This window comes from Chrysemys picta, chromosome 6 (assembly GCF_011386835.1).
Source record: "Chrysemys picta bellii isolate R12L10 chromosome 6, ASM1138683v2, whole genome shotgun sequence".
Lineage (NCBI taxonomy): Eukaryota > Metazoa > Chordata > Testudines > Emydidae > Chrysemys > Chrysemys picta.
Genome location: NC_088796.1, coordinates 127904957 through 127923277, shown reverse-complemented (window position 1 = coordinate 127923277; position 18321 = coordinate 127904957). Strand labels below are relative to the sequence as shown.

Genomic DNA, 18321 nt, shown 5'->3' with positions numbered 1-18321 from the left:
GAAATAAAAATACAGAAGTGTCACAGCACACTATCACTGAAAAATAGCTAACTTTCTCATTTTTACATATAATTATAAATCAACTCGAATATAAATATTGTACTTACATTTCAGTGCATAGTATATAGAGCAGTATAAACTAGTCACTCTATAAAAAGAACAGGAGTACTTGTGGCACCTTAGAGACTAACCAATTTATTAGAGCATAAGCTTTCGTGCACTACAGCCCACTCCACGAAAGCTTATGCTCTAATAAATTGGTTAGTCAATAAGGTGCCACAAGTACTCCTGTTCTTTTTGCGGATACAGACTAACACAGCTGCTACTCTGAAACTAATCACTCTATGAAATTTTAGTTTGTACTGACTTCACTAGTGCTTATTATGTAGCCTGTTGCAAAACTAGGCAAATATCTAGATGAGTTGACGAACCCACGGGAAGACCTCTGCGCGTACCCCGGTTGAGAACCACTGGTCTACAGAATTGTCCCTCTTATTATCCTCTTTTATATTGGGGCCCTTCCCCATGCTCATTTTCTCTGTACATGTCAAACTTGTATTCTGAGAATTTGGTTGCAATGTTTAAAGTAAATGAGGAAAAGGATTGGACACAGGAGATAAGCTGACAGACCTGCTGTGCTCACTCTCCTGTCACGTTATCATTAAGATTTTTTAGATAGAGTGGTCTGGATGTAGTGTTGATTTCAGTATGCAGTATAAAAATCTGTTACTAGATTGTGGGGATTAAAAATTGAAAAAATCCAAGCAATTAAGCTGCTAGCACAACCAGGTTTTTGATCTCCAAAGGTTGACAAACTTTTCTTAAGACTTTCACAAGAAAGGGAATGTGGTTGCTGTGAGGGGGATAATAGTTTGCGGGAGGATCTGAGCAATATCGGTGGGTTGGGGGGGTGAGATTTTGGGTTGCTCTGTGGTAGGCTTTGACCAAGAATGGGAATAATCATAGAAGAGCCAAATCCAGGGCAAAGAGTTTTAAAAAATGGGAGCATAAAATGAGTCTCTAATTCAATATTTTGGAGCCTAAATAACCTGATTATCAAAAGTGCTGAGCACCTAGCAGGTTCTGCTGGTTTTAATGGGAGCTCTGGGTATTCAGCCCACTGGCCGCCGTTCGCTGCTCCAGGCCAATGGGGGCGGCGGGAAGTGGTGGCCAGCACATCCCTCAGCCCGCGCTGCTTCCCGCCGCCCCCATTGGCCTGGAGCGGCGAACCACAGCCAGTGGGAGCTGTGGTCGGCTGAACCTGTGGACGCGGCAGGTAAACAAACCGGTTCGGCCCGCCAGGGTGCTTACCCTGGCGGGCCGCATGCCAAAGGTTGCCAATCCCTGTGTTAGAAAAATGAGGAGATACTGACCTGGAGTGAAGTGAAGAAATGCTGGCATGCAGATTTGTGGAGAGACCTGTGTTTTGGATGATGTAATATTTACATAAGAATGGCCATATTGGGTCAGACCAAAGCTCCATCTAGCCTAGTATCCTGTCTCCCAGCAGTGACCAGTGCCAGGTGCTTCAGAGGGGATGAACTGAACAGGTGATCCATCCCCTGTCGTCCATGTTGTGTTCTGGACCTAGAATTGCAAGTAGTAGTGATGTGATAGAAGTCTTTAGAATTATTATTATTATTATTTATTTTTTGCAGCTTTAGTGTATACATTTTGTAGTTGTTGAAATTTATGAATGGATCATAAAAAGCTTTCGGACATGCTATTTGAAAATGTTGTGGTATATAAACATTTTTGAGTGCATACATGTGTATTTATTTAATATTTTAACAAAGCTTTAAAAAAAACAGAAGCTGTGTTTTCATTTATATTCTCAATTAAGGGTTGTGCCATTATTTTCCCAGAAAGAATACCCAGTGGGTTTTTTTTTTTTTTTATTTGAACTTCTGTGTCATTCTGAAATGTTTGTGAAGAAAACAGTTTTTGACACTAGAAAGTTTATTTTCCCACTTAAATCTGTGAATGAGGACTCTAAAGAGTTAAAAAGGCTGTGATAACTTAAAGGTTCTTATTATGACCTAAGAAAGTGACAGAACTGTCTAAAAGCCTACAAGGGAAGGGTAATGGGTGGAATCATTTGGTGATTGGAGAGAGGTGCATGTCTGGTGGGTGGAATAAACTGTCATTGAATGTTGCAGAAAGAGGAGCGAATGAAATTATGAACTGTTGGAGGGACTGGGCTTAAAATTTAGAGGCATGGGCAGAGCAATTGATGATGTGGTTCTCTCTAAAGTTGGCTATCTTCTATATTTTTCACTCTTCACTGTATTGAACTCGGAAGGTGGTGGCTTATCTTTCTAACTGTACTAAGGGCTGGTCTACACTAGGGAGGGGGAATCGATCTAAGATACGCAACTTCAGCTACGAGAATAGCGTAGTTGAAGTCAATGTATCTTAGATCGACTTACCTCCTGTCCTCGCAGCGTGGGATCGATGGTCGCGGCTCTCCCGTCGATTCCGCTTCCACCTCTCGCGCTGGTAGAGTTCTGGAGTTGACGGGGAGTGTGTTCAGGGATCGATTTATCGCGTCTAGATGAGACGCAATAAATCGATCCCCGATAGATTGATTGCTACCCGCCGATTCATGCTACCCATCTTATTGTTAAAGGTACTGATAGTAATGCCAGAGGTTGGTTAGTGTTCAGTGATCATCAAACATCAGGATGTGAATTTATCTGACTGCATGTACCTGAAGTTGAAGGAAGTGGTAGGAAGCAAGCAATTGAGTGAACTGAAGTAATGAAAACAGATGATTCTTCACAATCATTATGTAAACATTATCAAAAGTTAAATAGCAATAGTGAAGGGATTCTTGCTTGTCTCAAAAAGTGCAGGAAATAAGTTTCTTCAGCTCCTTCAAGATCAAATGTACTACTGAATGGGATTTCCTCTATTGAAGGGGAAAATCAAAATATTCATGAGTTTGATACTGTAAGTGAGACATTGATACCATCATCTTCATTGAAATATAGATATGATGAAACGCTTAAACACTGTTCCAGGCCATGAGCAATTTAAAGAAATGACTGAAGCACTTTCCCATGGATATACTCTTCCAGGCAGATTTAAATTCACAAGTCCACTAGTAGAATGTGGCAAGTGAAGAAATGAAGGAAAGATTAAAGGAAGAACTAAAAGAATCACTATTCATGCTATTGCACAATGTCAAACAAATGACCAGATAATGGCTACAAGTATCCATACAGGGGGAAATCCATTCCTATTCAGTCCTATTGATTCTGAGTCTAAAAAGAAAACCACAGAATGCTGTTTAAGTTGTTGAAGACATCACTTGAGAGAAAAGTCTGACAACGAGATCTTTGCCATTTGCTTAGACAATGAAAATAAAATAAGAGCTTTTGAAGTGCTGTTGCACTAAAATTCCGATGTATGGATGTTGAGTATGCTATTGAAACCTGATTGAGCATGGAGTAACACCTAACAGCGCTCTAAAACAGACTGGAAATTCAACCATTCTTCAGCAGGCACCATCATTGTTATGGATAATATGAATGGTTCTCCCAGCTTTCCCAATGACTCCTGGTAGAATTCCCGGGAAGTTGGCGTCTGCACTTGCAGCCGACTGTGAAAAGCATGTACAAATTTGCACTGAGCATGAAAAGGACTTTGATCAACATATGGCACACATTTACACTAGTTCCTTTCTATAGAATCCTGTAATTTACAAAAGCAATTGAAGGAAATTTAGAGATTTGACAGATTATAAGCAGATGACACTCCTTTTGCAGTCTGTGACTTTATCTAATTAACAACAAAGAATTGAAACCACATGGACAACATCACAAAATGCTTGGGAGAAGCTATGAAACCTTTCCATGACACAGCCAGCATGACTAATCCTAAATACAAATGTAGAGCTCAGAATAAGGAAGAAACTGAAAAGTGGCTGATGAAACATAATCCTGTTTTTTTTTTCCCTTCTTTCCTAGTATTTTGAAATAGGAGATCTAGATGGCTACTGCAGATATGTTTTGTGAGGATGATTTTGTCAAACTGTTGCATCAAAAAAATGAAAAATTGTGGAAGTAAAATCACAGAAGACAGAGTGATTTAATTCAGGATTTTGTCAATTTTTAAAAGACCTACATTCTGGACTAGCTACATCATCACTTGACTGTAATTTTTAGCATCTTCAGATTGTTTTAGTCAAAGCTTCATTACAGGCAGTGTTCTGAAAAAAAAAAAAAATTACTAAAATTGTGTCCGTATTTAAAAGCACATACAAAAGATTGTACAGTATAACCTCAGTTACAAACACCTCAGGAATGGAGGTTGTTCGTAACTCTGAAATGTTCATAACTGAACAAAACGTTATGGTGGTTCTCGCAAGTTAACAACTGAACTTTGACTTAATACAGCTTTGAAACTTTACTATGCAGAAGAGAAATGCTGCTTTCCCTTTATTTTTTAGTAGTCTACGTTTAACACAGTACAGTACTATACAGTAACTCCTCACTTAACGTTGCAGTTATGTTCCTGAAAAATGCAACTGCCTGGTTGTGTACGAGCGGTTCCAGATGAGGTGTGTGGTTGACTGGTCAGTTCGTAACTCTGAGGTTCTACTGCTGGGGTTGGCAACCTCTGGCAAGCGGCTCGCCAGGGTAAGCACCCTGGCGGGCCGGGCCAGTTTGTTTACCTGCCATGTCAGCAGGTTCGGCAGATCGCGGCTCCCACTGGCCGCGGTTCGCCGTCCCAGGCCAATGGGGGCTGCGGGAAGCGGCGCGGGCTGAGGGATGTGCTGGCCGTGGCTTTCCGCCACCCCCATTGGCCTGGGACAGCGAACTCTGGCCAGTGGGAGCTGTGATCAGCCGAACCTGCTGACGCGGCAGGTAAACAAACTGGCCCGGCCCACTCGGGTGCTTACGCTGGCGAGCCGCGTGCCAGAGGTTGCCGACCCCTGTACTATAATCTTAACTAGTTAGTAAACTCGTGATTTGATTGTGTTCTTGTGCTTCACTTGCAGAATTCAGGCTTTTCATTTTGGACGGTATGTGCCTCTTTATTTTGAGGAGTAAATATGCTTAGTCTTATAATACGTTTTATTTGCATAAAACCTTCCTGGTTTTGTTTTGTTTTCTTGTGTGCCTTCTTCAGGTGGAGGAAAAATAGCGACAAGCCTGCTTTCCTTCAAAACAAAGTGCAATTACCACTGTTTATGAGCAATTTTTTTTGTTTACAGGTGTCAGCTGCGATGCATGTTTAAAAGGAAATTTTCGAGGTCGCAGATACAAGTGTTTAATTTGCTACGATTACGATCTGTGCGCATCTTGTTATGAAAGTGGTGCAACGACAACAAGGCATACAACTGACCATCCAATGCAGTGCATACTAACAAGGGTAGATTTTGGTAAGTGATATCTCATTGAAATTGTGGTTTTTATTTAGAAGTATATCTAAGCATAGTATGTATTGTCATTTTCTGATTTATCAACATGGTGTTTTGAGTAGCATCATTGAAAAACTAGTCTACAGAATTTAGCTTTTTCTTTTAAAAACATTCTATCGAGGCTTGTTTTTGGTGGCAGCATGTGAAACTTATTTCTTTAGAAAGTCTTTATTTCTGCTTTCTCTTCATTTGACTCTTAGGTTATCTGATCAGATATTTGAATACATCTGTTAAGGACATCTATCAGTATAAAACAAACTTAATTTTATGACAAGTTATACTAAATGGAAAAGTTAATACTCTGCTGTAAAGTGTCACTGGCTAGAAGTAATGTAGTGACAAAGATGAGATGGGGAGGGCTGTCAAATTTGGTTGTTGCTCTGAGGTTGTTAACACATAAGTGGCAATGCTAGGTTGCTGCCGAATACTGGAAAATTAGCAGCAAGTCCTTTTGCTTGGAATACAGTTGAGTACAACCATTCTAATTAAGAACAAAACCATTAAATATAAAGATTGGCTTCTGTTCCTTTGTTTCACAATCTGGATTCCATAGCACCGTATTTGTAATGCTACGGGTATGGCTAAGGAGGTCCTTTCATGTTCTTTGGATTAACTTCTTCAGGCTTGTTCTAAAACTTTAGTGTAAACTTTGTATAATTTGATGAAATTCCACTTGGCTGTTATCCATTATCTAAACATGAAAAGTGCTTTTCAAACTTTACATGAATTTTCAGCTGCTTTTCTTGAGCCTGGAAAACTCAAATGGATTGGAAGTAAAACTCCCGAGTAGTGTGATGTTTGAAAAATTACAATTAGATAATAAAGTTATGCACAAGTCGAGTTGTATTGCACGTGTGCAGTACGCTACTTTCCTTATAGATGCAGTGCTCACAGAGAACAGATAGCTATGCTGTGTATACAAATATAAATTTGCTTCTTCAGGACTTGGCCAGAAGTAATGTGGTGAGGCTAGAAGTAATTCCACTCCCATCACAACATCAGTTCTCTATGTAGCTTGAAGATTCCATTACAGTGGTCCAAGAAAGTGACATCCCTTAGCATCCGAAGTTTGAAATTAAAGTGTTTAACAATGAACATGCTCTCAAATCCTATGGCATCTTATAACTTCCATATTTTTCTTTTATCCCTAATTGTGTTATTATTTAGTTTCCATTTTCTAATGGAAGGGAAAATTAAATACACAACAATACATTAATTCAATGGTATGGTTGACCTTTTATAAACATAATTTAGATATAACTATATATATAACTATATAACTATATAACTATAACTATATATATATATATATATATATATATATATATATATATATATATATATAACTATATATATATATATATAATATAAAAATAAAAACAGAATTTCAGCAGCAGCCAGTACTCTGGTACGCTTCACATATAGATTAAAATGTTAATGTGAGCCTGATGTAAATTTTGGTCTGACTGTTTTTGTGCAACAACGCTGAGTTACAGTTAGCGTGGGTCCCCCAAGTTCAAATTTCCTGATCATTATATCTGAGGTTTTAGCAATTTATGCAAACTATTTTTTGTATGAACTTTATTTTAAATAAATAAATAGATCTGGACTTTTTTTTATGTAAGCCTTTAAAGTTCATTTTGCCCCCCTAAAATTGGAATGGCTTCTTTGGAAGTCCCTCTGATAAGCAACCACATTTCTAGGTTAGTGTACTCTGTTAGTTTATTTAACCCTCTACCAGGAATCCAGGTAGGAGGAGGGCTGGAATCTGTTGTAGGCAGAAACTCTACAGTGAAGCAGAGAAAGGCACAGATCAGAGTAGCTTTTGGGATATCTCTGTTTTCTTTTTTCTTAGTTTCTTGTTCACAATTAACAAAAAGCAAGTTTCTGTGATTATTTACCATTGTCGTATGATTTGGGGTCAGAAGATGACTCTTTTAGAACCAATATGAATAAGAAAAGAACATACTAAAGTTCAGCCCGTGGCAAGATTTTTGATTCGATTAAACCCACAGAACAGCCTGAATGGAAGAAGCACATCACTGGATTTTGAATCACGACAAAGCTTGTTGTCAGACAATACAAGTACAGGTCATCTCGTTAATTTGTGGATTAGAGAGTGAAACAAAGTATTTAAAAGTCCTTTGCTTTCACTTAGGAGGGATTGAGGAAGAACAATGATGACATGCTTAAAATGTTTAAGCCTGACATTCCAAAAAGCAACGTTATGTGTGAAAACATGATTTTTACCGAAGTGCAGACGCTTAGAGTGTGGAAACCTTTATAAGGCTTCCTATATAACCAAGGAAAGCATATCACTTTGGTATCAGGAAAGACCCTAGGAGATCGTCTAGGTTTGGGGATTTTAAACAAGGAACTTTGAGAAGAATTACAGTTCATGGAACTGGAACATGATGAACATAACTCTGGAACAGGTGATGCAGCTGGCACAACAATCTGAACTAACTAATCACCCAGCAAGAAGGTAGCGGAAGCATGGTGAAAGTAGGAAAGAAAACACTCCCATGGGGAGAAAGTTCAGCAACATTTAAAAAAAAAAAAAGAAGAAGCGCCTTAGGGGCACTGAGTTCTGCCACATTTCTGTCTGCAAATGCAGCGACGTCGAAAACATGAGAAGTGAATGTCTTTGTAGCCTGTGGAAGAACGTGCAGGAAATGGAAGAATAAAGGATGCTGGGGAAAATGTCTGTTGAAGTAAAGGTTACAGGGTGGTAGCCCAGCAATAGACTGATGCCTGTTTCCTGGGATCTGTGTGCAGGGATATTTGAACACAGTTGTTTTAAAAAATAAAAAAATCGTCACTTATTGTGACCAGGGTCCTAGTGGGGGCCAGCTATTGTCACTCAATTAAGGTGAACTGCAAAGAATGGGGCAGACAATCCCCAAAAAGCTGGTAGATATTCCAATACTTCGATTTCCCAAGCCAACACAAAACAGCTTCTTTATTACCTTACTGGTTTCTCAGAAGTCCAGACAACACAGTTCCCTGAAAGTGATCCAGCTTCCAGCCTCCATCCAGGTACCTAAGTCAAATATGATGATTTCTGAAAAACTTACTTCATCATCATCCTCATCCTCATATAAAAGAAAATGTTCTACCAATCCCAGAGGATAGGACACATTACCTACTAGCATAACTGGGACCTCAGTCTTGTGACTCAAACTTCCCCTGATGAAGCCTAAGCAGATCTGAGATGACAGAATCAGGGCCCAAGGATCTTTTATACAATTCATGTCTTTTGACAAGGTGGAGTTCCTAAGGTTGACTTTGAAGGAGGTCCATCACCGGTACTTAGCTATAGAATTAACATAAGGGAATTTGCTTGTTCCTCCACCATTCACAGATTATTTGCTATACATTTCAAAGAGATAGATAAATAATAATAAATAAATAAATAATGGCGATATCCCATCTCCTAGAACTGGAAGGGACCTTGAAAGGTCATCGAGTCCAGCCCCCTGCCTTCACTAGCAGGACCAAGTACTGATTTTGCCCAGATCCTCAAGTGGCTCCCTCAAGGATTGAACTCACAACCCTGGGTTTAGCAGGCCAATACTCAAACTACTGAGCTATCCCTCCCCCCCAATACAGCAATATCCCATGTTTACAATTCATTTAAATGGTAGGATGTTCTTTTGACCTCTGAATTATCAGAATACAGCATAGACAGAGACTGTTGATTACATTGTCGACCCTACTCATACATATGTAAATAAACAAAACCACAAACATTATCTCCCCATGTGTCATTTCAGGGTTATTTATTTTGCAGGGTGTTTAACCCTTTCTAGCCATGCGTCACACCCCCAACATGAGACTGGTGTGGAAGGGAGAAATTAAAACTCCTGGATTAAAGCTGCTTAAGGACCTTCCAACACTGATATGAGCTGTGTTTACATTGAATTCTTTGTAAGGACAAATTATTAAGGCATGCTTTGGCCCCAGCCAAATACTTAGGGTATTCACCCATGGAAGCTCATGTTCCAATATGTCTATAAGGTGCCACAGAACACTTTGCTGCTTTTACATACTTTGTGAAACACTTTAGTGATTCCAGGGTTTGGTCTGTGTGTTAACTTAACATAGCCATTAATTTTTTTTCAAAGACCACTTACTCTGGCATTCAGGCATGAAGGCTGTGAGGTGTTGTACCTCAGTTTCCCTTTTTTCCACAGCAGTCAAGCTTGTAGTGGTTTTTCTGCTGTGTACAGTTTCAAAGTTAGATACAGGCACTAACTGTGAAATATCAGTATCGCCAGGCCTTTTAACATAGTGTGTTGTCATGTAATGAAACAGTATAACCATGAAGGCTTTTACAACATAATGAGTTCTTATGTCTGACTCCCAACATGTTCAAGGTTTTTTCCAAAAAAACATGCACATCGTTCATTTACAGTTCTTGGTATCAGCACCATAGTCACAACAGTTAACATTAGCATTAATATTAACATCACATTTATTACAAGTGTACATTCACAATCATTTTTGTTATGCCATGCCTTTGGCTCAATACCATTGGGGGTTTTGGCATTTTATGGTTAACCTGTGGCTTTCGTTAGCACGATGAACTTTTTCCCTTTCTCCCTGTTCTGCAGGGTCAAAATCTGAGCTCTTTTGCTTAACGGAATTCATTGGCTGGCTGGGTATTTCCTTTTTGCAAACAGCTACAGGCAAGTCTTCCTCTCCCACCCCCCACCCCCAGTCAGTCAGGTAATTTGCATCAACGCAGACACTAACTTGTTGACTAGTTTTCAGATCCTCCAGCTTTACCAATTCCAAGGCTGGACTCTGCCTTAAAGAGATACCATCCATTTTCACTAGCATGTTAGACACAAGGTTATTTTGTCCTTCCCTTACCAACCTCTGCTTCCACATGGAATCCAATGTCAAGTCCACTAAGAGACTACAAGACATATCCAAAATATCTAGAGATGAGAGTTTGCCTGCTCTCTCCTGCATCCTTGTGGGTTCAGTCATAAGGCTGTTCTGCTCTGTGAAACCAGTAACCCGATCTTTCCTCAGTACCTGAATCACAGACTGCTTATTTAAAGAATCAACATGGAGACATTCATGTTCCAACAACATTGTCTCCCCAACAAGCTGGTTAAGCTTATAGTGCTGTTTAAGCTCCCGAACAAGTTTTATTTCATCTGAAATCTTTTCAAAGCTCTCCACACTGGCTCTTTCTGAAGCAAGGCTAGTGGATTCATACACATTTGAAAGACTTTGCCCATTAGGCACCAACACACTTTCCTCAGATGAGAGACTGTTTACTATCACCAATGGCCCATTAAGAGTCAATGGAAACAATTCCTTTTCACAGACTTTAAAGACTTCAAGAAATTCCATTTCTTTTGCAATATTATGCACTGCAGCAGATTTTTTTTCTGAGCTTTATTCATGTCCAGAACTGGCTTTGGCACAACAGACAAATCACCAAACTCCTTCTGAGTTTCACTTACATCCAGAATCACCTCTGGCCCATCAGGAGGATTTTTACACAACCCCCTTTCAGGTAAACTGCTAGACTTCATAGTCTATAGATTAGAAGCATTTTCTTCCTTGTTACAAGTTTCCACAGTCAGCAGGTAACATAGTCAAATCACCTTCATGCTTTCCTTGTGGCCTGGCTATATCAGACAAGGTTGTCATATCTTTACCCATCAACACACTAGCAACAGGCAAAATAGAACCACCAGAATCGCTTGGTCTCTGGGAGCTATTTATGACATCAACTGGATGCAACCTGATTACGTCATTATTCCTAGTAGATACAAATTTAGGACCACTTCCTTCCTGAGCTTCAGTTGTATCCAGAGCCAGTTCTGGGTCAATAGATGCATTTTCAACCATCATAGGCTGACAGGCTTCTTCTTTCTGCTCTACAGACAGAAAAGAGCTGGAGAAACATTCCCCGTTAACAGACCAACAGCTTGGGCTATCATTTCCCTTGTCCCAGCACACACGGCTGTTCATGGAGTATTGCTTGGAAAGTGGTACGGCTTCCTTAACAGGCAAGTTGCCACTCCCAACAGATAAGCTGCTATTCTGCCAGATAGTCTCATTACACTGAGCTGCTTTAACCAAATAATTTCTACCTTTTTCAGGCTTACTTTCACAAACGTTACTTGCCCTCACTTCATCCCACCAAGGCTATACCCCTTCCTTCCTCAGGGCTTTAACCTGATCACCAACTTTAATTTGCTCTAGAGAAACCTCTTCCTGAGCCTTATCTAATGCCAGGTTCACTTCTGAGATACCAGATAGACTCTCCAAAATTTCTTCCGCATATGCACTGCTTCTTTGCACGGATAAACAACTATCTTTCTCACAGAAACATTTGGAGAAACCCTCCATAAGCAAATCCTTGCCCCTAATAGATACAGGTTCAGGATTACTACTTTCCTGTGACTGGTTAACCTGACAGAACAAAGCTTTAATATCATCCTCAATCAAAAGATCCTTAGGCAATAACTTTCTTACACCAGCTATGACTTCGTGTTTAACACGATTCCGTTCAAGGTGGATTCTGGCTAAAGGCACATGCACAGTAAACTCATAGAGGATTACAATATTCACTCTCTTATTTGGTAAGTAATCTTCCTCTTTGACAAGATCTGCTTTAACAAGAGTGATGTTAGAAGCTGTAATTTGCTCTAAACTGCTTTTACCATTGATATTTACATTCTCTGCACAAATTATGGGGTTACCTTCACCTGAACTCGCAGTAAAAGCATTTACGTAAAAGGTGGCAGTGTTGGGGTATATTTGGTTACACACCGACAACTGCTTACAGTCAAACAACATACCAACATTGTTACAAACTGGATAGATTCTATCCCCATCTTTGCAGTTGAGAGGAGCTGGCTTTTCAGGATGATACAGTTCCAGTTGTTCCTTTATTCTTTTGAGTTGAAGCTTAAGTCTGTCCACTTTTGCCTTAGCTTCTAGTTCCTGCAATCAAATATATGCCATTCTTTGTTCATGTTCAAAACACAGGCGTTCTCTTTCCATATCAGTTATTTTTGGCTTTTCCTGCAATCAAAGATATGCCATTCTTTGTTCATGTTCAAACTGCTGCTGGTTTCTCACTGCAAGCATTTTCACTGGGTCTGCTTCCTTATCACTGGCCATTAACAGATTTTTTTATTCAGTTCCTGCTCTGGGACCTTTTGCTTAAAAAACAACCCCCTCTGTGAGCACAATTCTTCTGGGCTTTTTCTGTCAGGATCCACTCACTGTAACCGATTTTCAACCCTTAAACTCTCCAATATCAAAATAATTTTTTTGACAAGCCTGTGGTTCTGATCCAAAAACCCAATTGACCTGTGGTAATGTGTATCCAAGCACGACTACGCCACTGTGACCGGGGTCCTAGTGGAGGCCAGCTGTGGTCATTCAATTAGGGTGAACTGCAAAGAATGGGGCAGACAATCCCAAAAAAGGTGGTGGATATTCCAATATTCAGATTTACCAAGCCAACACAAAACAGCTTCTTTCTTACCTTACTGGTTACTCTGAAGTCCAAACAACACAGTTCCCTGAAAGTGATCCAGCCTCAGGCCTCCATCCAGGTACCTAAGTCAAATATGATGATTTCTGAAAATCTTATTTCATCATATAAAAGAAAAGGTTCTACAAATCCCAAAGGATAGAACACATTACCTAGCAGGTTAATGAATGTATTAGATCTTACCCAAATACACACTACAGCCAATTCTTATTAACGAAACTAAAATGTATTAAAAAACAAAACGGAGTATGGTTAAAAGATCAATATACATACAGACATTAATCAATTCAATTCATTGAGTTGCATATTCGTAGCAGAGATGGTGAGCTTTGTAGTTGCAAAGAGTTCTTTCAGAAATAGTTCATAGGTTATAGTCCAATGTTGAAATATCCTATGTCTTTTGACAAGGTGGAGTTCAAAAGGTAATTGGGATGGCTTTGATGGAGTTCCATCACCGGTACTTAGCTATAGAATTAACATAAGGGAATTTGCTTGTTCCTCCACCATTCACAGATTATTTGCTATACATTTCAAAGAGAGATTAATACAGTGATATCCCATATTTACAATTCATTTAAATGCTAGGATGTTCTTTTGACCTCTGAATTATCAGAATACAGCATAGACAGACTGATTACATTGTCGACCCTACTCATACATATGTAAATAAACAAAAACACAAACATTATCTCCCCATGTGTCATTTGAGGGTTATTTATTTTGCAGGATGTATGCATCACACTTATGTCTTAGAATCAATTTTGAATTTAAAGGCAGGAATTCCAGCCCCTAATTGGAAGGCCCAAGCTGATTCTCATAAGCCCATGGAGGCAGATAAGGTGTCTGGGTCAGCACAAAGCTCTGTACTACCTACAGGGCAAGTAGTATTTGACAGCTTTTGTCTTGAATGGAGCCAACCCAGGTAACTTCGTAGACTCAGTCACAGCTATCGAGATAGGACTCAAAACACCGACACAAAATTGGGATGGTGTTGGCCAGAAATGGCCATCTTTAAAGTAGAACCACTGCAGATTCTGTAGGAAAAAGATAGTTCTGCATTATATGCTCATCATTAAAGCCGTGCAAATCCACTGGTACCCGCTTTATATCCGTGGATCATTTCTGCGGTTACCAGTGCGGATACAAAAAATTTCTGTGAGGAACCACGGTGTGGATCCTCCATCTGGACCTGGGGGACAAGGACTGGGGGTTGCTCGGGCCCCCCACCCAGGGCAGATGGAGGGTCTGCCGCGGCTTCCCACAGCTGCCAGCACAGTTCTCCCCAACCAGGCTCCAGAGGGGGCGGGGTACCTCGGAGCCTCAGTCCAGCCACTTGTGTAGAGCCCTCCAAATCCGTGGATATCCACAGATAATTTTTGCAAATCGCGGATCGGATGCGGATACACATTTGTATATCCACGCAGGGCTCTACTCATTGTAGCCTGGAGGATGCCCAACCCAGTGCTTCTCAAAGTGAAGGAAGAAATGGGTGGGATGGAGAAAAGTAGCAGAATGGTGTATTGTGCTTGTTCGGAAAAAATGGCTAGGTCCATATCTGATAAGCCTAAAGTTGCTCAATGAAGCAGTTATGAGAGAGTTTTATTCTTCATGGAGAGCAGTCTCCAAATGAACTAGTTCAGCAATGTTATTTCTTTAGATGAAGTTAATGGTTCGGGCAAGTCTCACTACACCCCGACAGTGTCAAGTTGACAAACCATTCAGCATCACAAGTGAACCTTAAATTCTTCGAAGGAAAAAGAATAAGGTTCTGCCATTCTTTGAGGGGCACCATTTTAGTTTAACTAGGTTAAACCAAGATTTTAAGGTAGTTGAGGCTGCTGGGCTAAATAAAGTGCATATCACAACAAACCAAACTCTAATTCTTTGGGATATGAGATTAATAAAGAGGGGTAAAGGCAGATCCTGAAAAAGTCAGAGCCAGAGTTAAAGTGCTACTACATATAAATCTTGATGTGATTCTTCAGTCTGATAACATTTTGGAGCAAATTCATGCCTAACCTGACCTCAAAAGACCAACTTAAAACACACTCTGTGGATTTGGAAAAAAAGCATAGGAACCCATTTTTATGGATTAAAGAATCTACTGCCCACATTCCCTGGGGTGGCATTTCATTATGTTTCAAATCTATAGCCATTTTAGCAGATGCCAGCAGCAGTAGTCTGAGTAGGGTAATACCTGGATTACATGGTTATGACTTGTATACTGTTCAGATGACTTTCAGACAGACAAGTTACACCCAAACAGAGCTTATATAGTAGTAATACCTCATTTGGTGAGCATATAGTAGTAATACCTCGCTCTTATAGAGTACTTTTCATCCATAGATCTGAAAGCGCTTTACAAAGGAGAAAAGTACTATACCTATTTTACAGATGGGGAAACTGAAGCTCAGAAATAAAGTGATTTGACCAAGATCTCCCAACCACCAGTGGCAGAGCTGGAAAATAAAACCCAAGTCTACTGAGTTCCCGTCCAGTGTTCTAGTCTTAGGCCACGCTGCCAAGTGAGACGTTCACAAGGTCTTGCACAACTTCAAACTTTTGCCAGACAAGCCATACATATCATTAATGAAAAATAAAGACATGGATACAGTGCTCTTGGAGGTCAGGGATTGCTCATACATAAGAGATCAATGTAGTGCAGAATATACACCTGATACCTTTATGGAGGAGCCCTATTGATCATCCAGATTCTCCAGAGACTCAGGATGATATAAGAACAGGAGTACTTGTGGCGCCTTAGAGACTAACCAATTTATTAGAGCATAAGCTTTCGTGGACTACAGCCCACTTCTTCGGATGCATATAGAGTGGAACATATATTGAGGAGATATATATATACACACACATACAGAGAGCATGAACAGGTGGGAGTTGTCTTACCAACTCTGAGAGGCCAATTAAGTAAGAGAAAAAAAACTTCTGAAATGATAATTCTGAAGTTTTTTTTCTCTTACTTAATTGGCCTCTCAGAGTTGGTAAGACAACTCCCACCTGTTTATGCTCTCTGTATGTGTGTATATATATCTCCTCAATATTTATTCCACTCTGTATGCATCCGAAGAAGTGGGCTGTAGTCCACGAAAGCTTATGCTCTAATAAATTGGTTAGTCTCTAAGGTGCCACAAGTACTCCTGTTCTTTTTGCGGATACAGACTAACACGGCTTCTACTCTGAAACCTATCAGGATGATATAGAAGCCCACATGAGAGGCATCAGAACTGAATAAGATACGCACTAGTGCTGATTCACTATGTTCAAGTTGATAAGGTCTGGTTGTCCCTTCTACTGTTCAGAGGTCCCACGGGCAACCTGGAACTTCTTTTCAGTGAGAGGGGAACTCTCTGAAGCAGAAGATCTGATCACCTATGGCAATTGTATTGTATTGTAGTTCTTCAGTTCTTACAGGATGACACTGGTAAGGAAGCTTGATGGACGCCAGAGCCTTAAAATGCCGAGAGTGAGTCCAGCCATCTATGTGCTGGCCCAGCATAGGGCAAGGACTTGAAACAGAAGGTGGAATCACATAGATCTTGAAAAAAGACCAGAAAGATACAGTTAAAAGAATCTCTTATTTCCTGAGAGGTCTCGGAAGAGAATAACACTAGACCTGGGTAAAGGAGGAGGATGTGTATGTCTGGTAGTCATTAGCTATTTTTTAGATGGTAGAAATTCTGCTTACTAGATCTTACAGGTCATAGAGTAAGTTACAAGTCAGATTTCCTCATTTTGGCATTCCAGAAGAGAGAATCGCTGACCATCAGGGGCTTGTCTACGCTTGAAATGCTTCAACAGCACAGCTGTAGTGTTTCAGTGTAGACACGGTCTGTGCCAAGGGAGGGGTATTCCATCGACTAGCTGCCAGCTCTTGGGGAGATGAAAGAATTCTTCTGTCAACTTAGCTCTATCTACACTGGGGTTTAGGTCAGCTTAACTATGTTGCTCAGGAGTGTGAATTTTTCACACCCCTGAGTGACGTAGCTGGGTTGACCTAACTTTTTAGCCACCATTTACTAGCTCTGAATTCCAGGCCTTCAGGCTTCATTGTGATTTCAAGCATGTTAATTCCACCCAGCCCCCACCCCATCTAAATCCAAGGGAATGGACTTGCGGAGAGAGAGGTATAAATTCTTAATAGAATTCTACAACAAGAAGCTCCCTCATTAACTGTGCTGAGCTGTAGGGTAACTGTCACATCAATCACCAGAGTAAGCTCAGCTCGGATGCTTATGGGGCAACAGATCCAAACAATCCTGCCAACCTTTGAGACAAACGTTTCTGCTAAGTGTCTCTGCTTAAAGAATGTGATGCTTAGGCCATGTCTATATGTGCAGCGCTGCAGCTATACCGATACAGCTATGCCCATGCAACGCGTCTAGTGCTGTTGGCATAATAAAACCACCTCCGGGAGCAGCAGAAGCTATGTCAGTGGGAGAAGGTATCCTGCCGACATAGCACTGTGCACATTTATGTTTTTTCACACCCTTGAGTGACATAAATTATGCCAACATAGGCTGTAGTGTAGACAAAGTGTTAGAGATACAAAACTCTAAGAAGTCTCAGGCTTCAGTGACTGGATTTCCGCCTGAAGCTTACCCAAACTAAAACCAGAAGGACAGAAATTGATAAAAATACTGAACAATACTAGCTGTTGCTAATGGACATAACTGTACCCAGAGATCCTCCTACATGAATGAAATTGATAGGTGATCAGTATAGAAGAAAGTGGCAACATTTTCAACTGGTTCCAAATCTAGTTGTTGGCATATGACTCTAGTAGCAGTGGTACTTGTACCAGAGCTTTAGTAACAGGATTATCTCCTTTCAAGAACAGTCCTAAACAAGTTGAATAAGAGTCTGTTCCTTTTGGGATTTGATTATTCATATTAATCAACTGGACAAGTCCTTCTCAAGCCACAAGATTAGATTTGGATGTGTGGTGAATCTTTATTGCTAAATATTTTTTTTACAGATGGTTCTCACCCACAAATATAGTGAGGAGTAAAGATATAAGGGCATGTATGTTTCTTCTTTAGGTCTGTAAGAGGAAGCCAGGCAGAAGGGCTGGGAAGGTTTTAGCCAAAAGCTCTGCAGTGGAGTAGGAAGTGTGTCTTTACGGATAACACTGCCTTATTCTAATAAAGCTCCTTAATATAAGTGTTAGAAGAAAGTTACTTTTTGATCTTTTGGGTCAAATGTCAATGTAATAATCTGACAACCAACCTCATACTGTTATCTGTTCAGTGGCAGAATTTTAATTTACATGCGCGTTTCTTTGCAACACTCAGAAAAATAACTAAGTAAAAAGAAAATAAAATGTAAATTTCCCCCTATGTCC

At 40.1% G+C, this 18321-nt stretch overlaps 1 protein-coding gene across 2 annotated transcripts in view; it reads left to right on the top strand.

Moving 5' to 3' along the window:
• The window catches only part of KCMF1 (potassium channel modulatory factor 1), a 71048-nt gene that overhangs the window by 24261 nt on the left and 28466 nt on the right, over positions 1-18321 (top strand). For both annotated transcript variants that reach the window (XM_065549822.1, XM_005278878.4), the window contains exon 2: positions 5222-5389. In XM_065549822.1, coding sequence (XP_065405894.1) covers positions 5359-5389 — 31 coding nt within the window. In that variant the 5' untranslated portion in view covers positions 5222-5358. The remainder of the gene's footprint in view (positions 1-5221; positions 5390-18321) is intronic.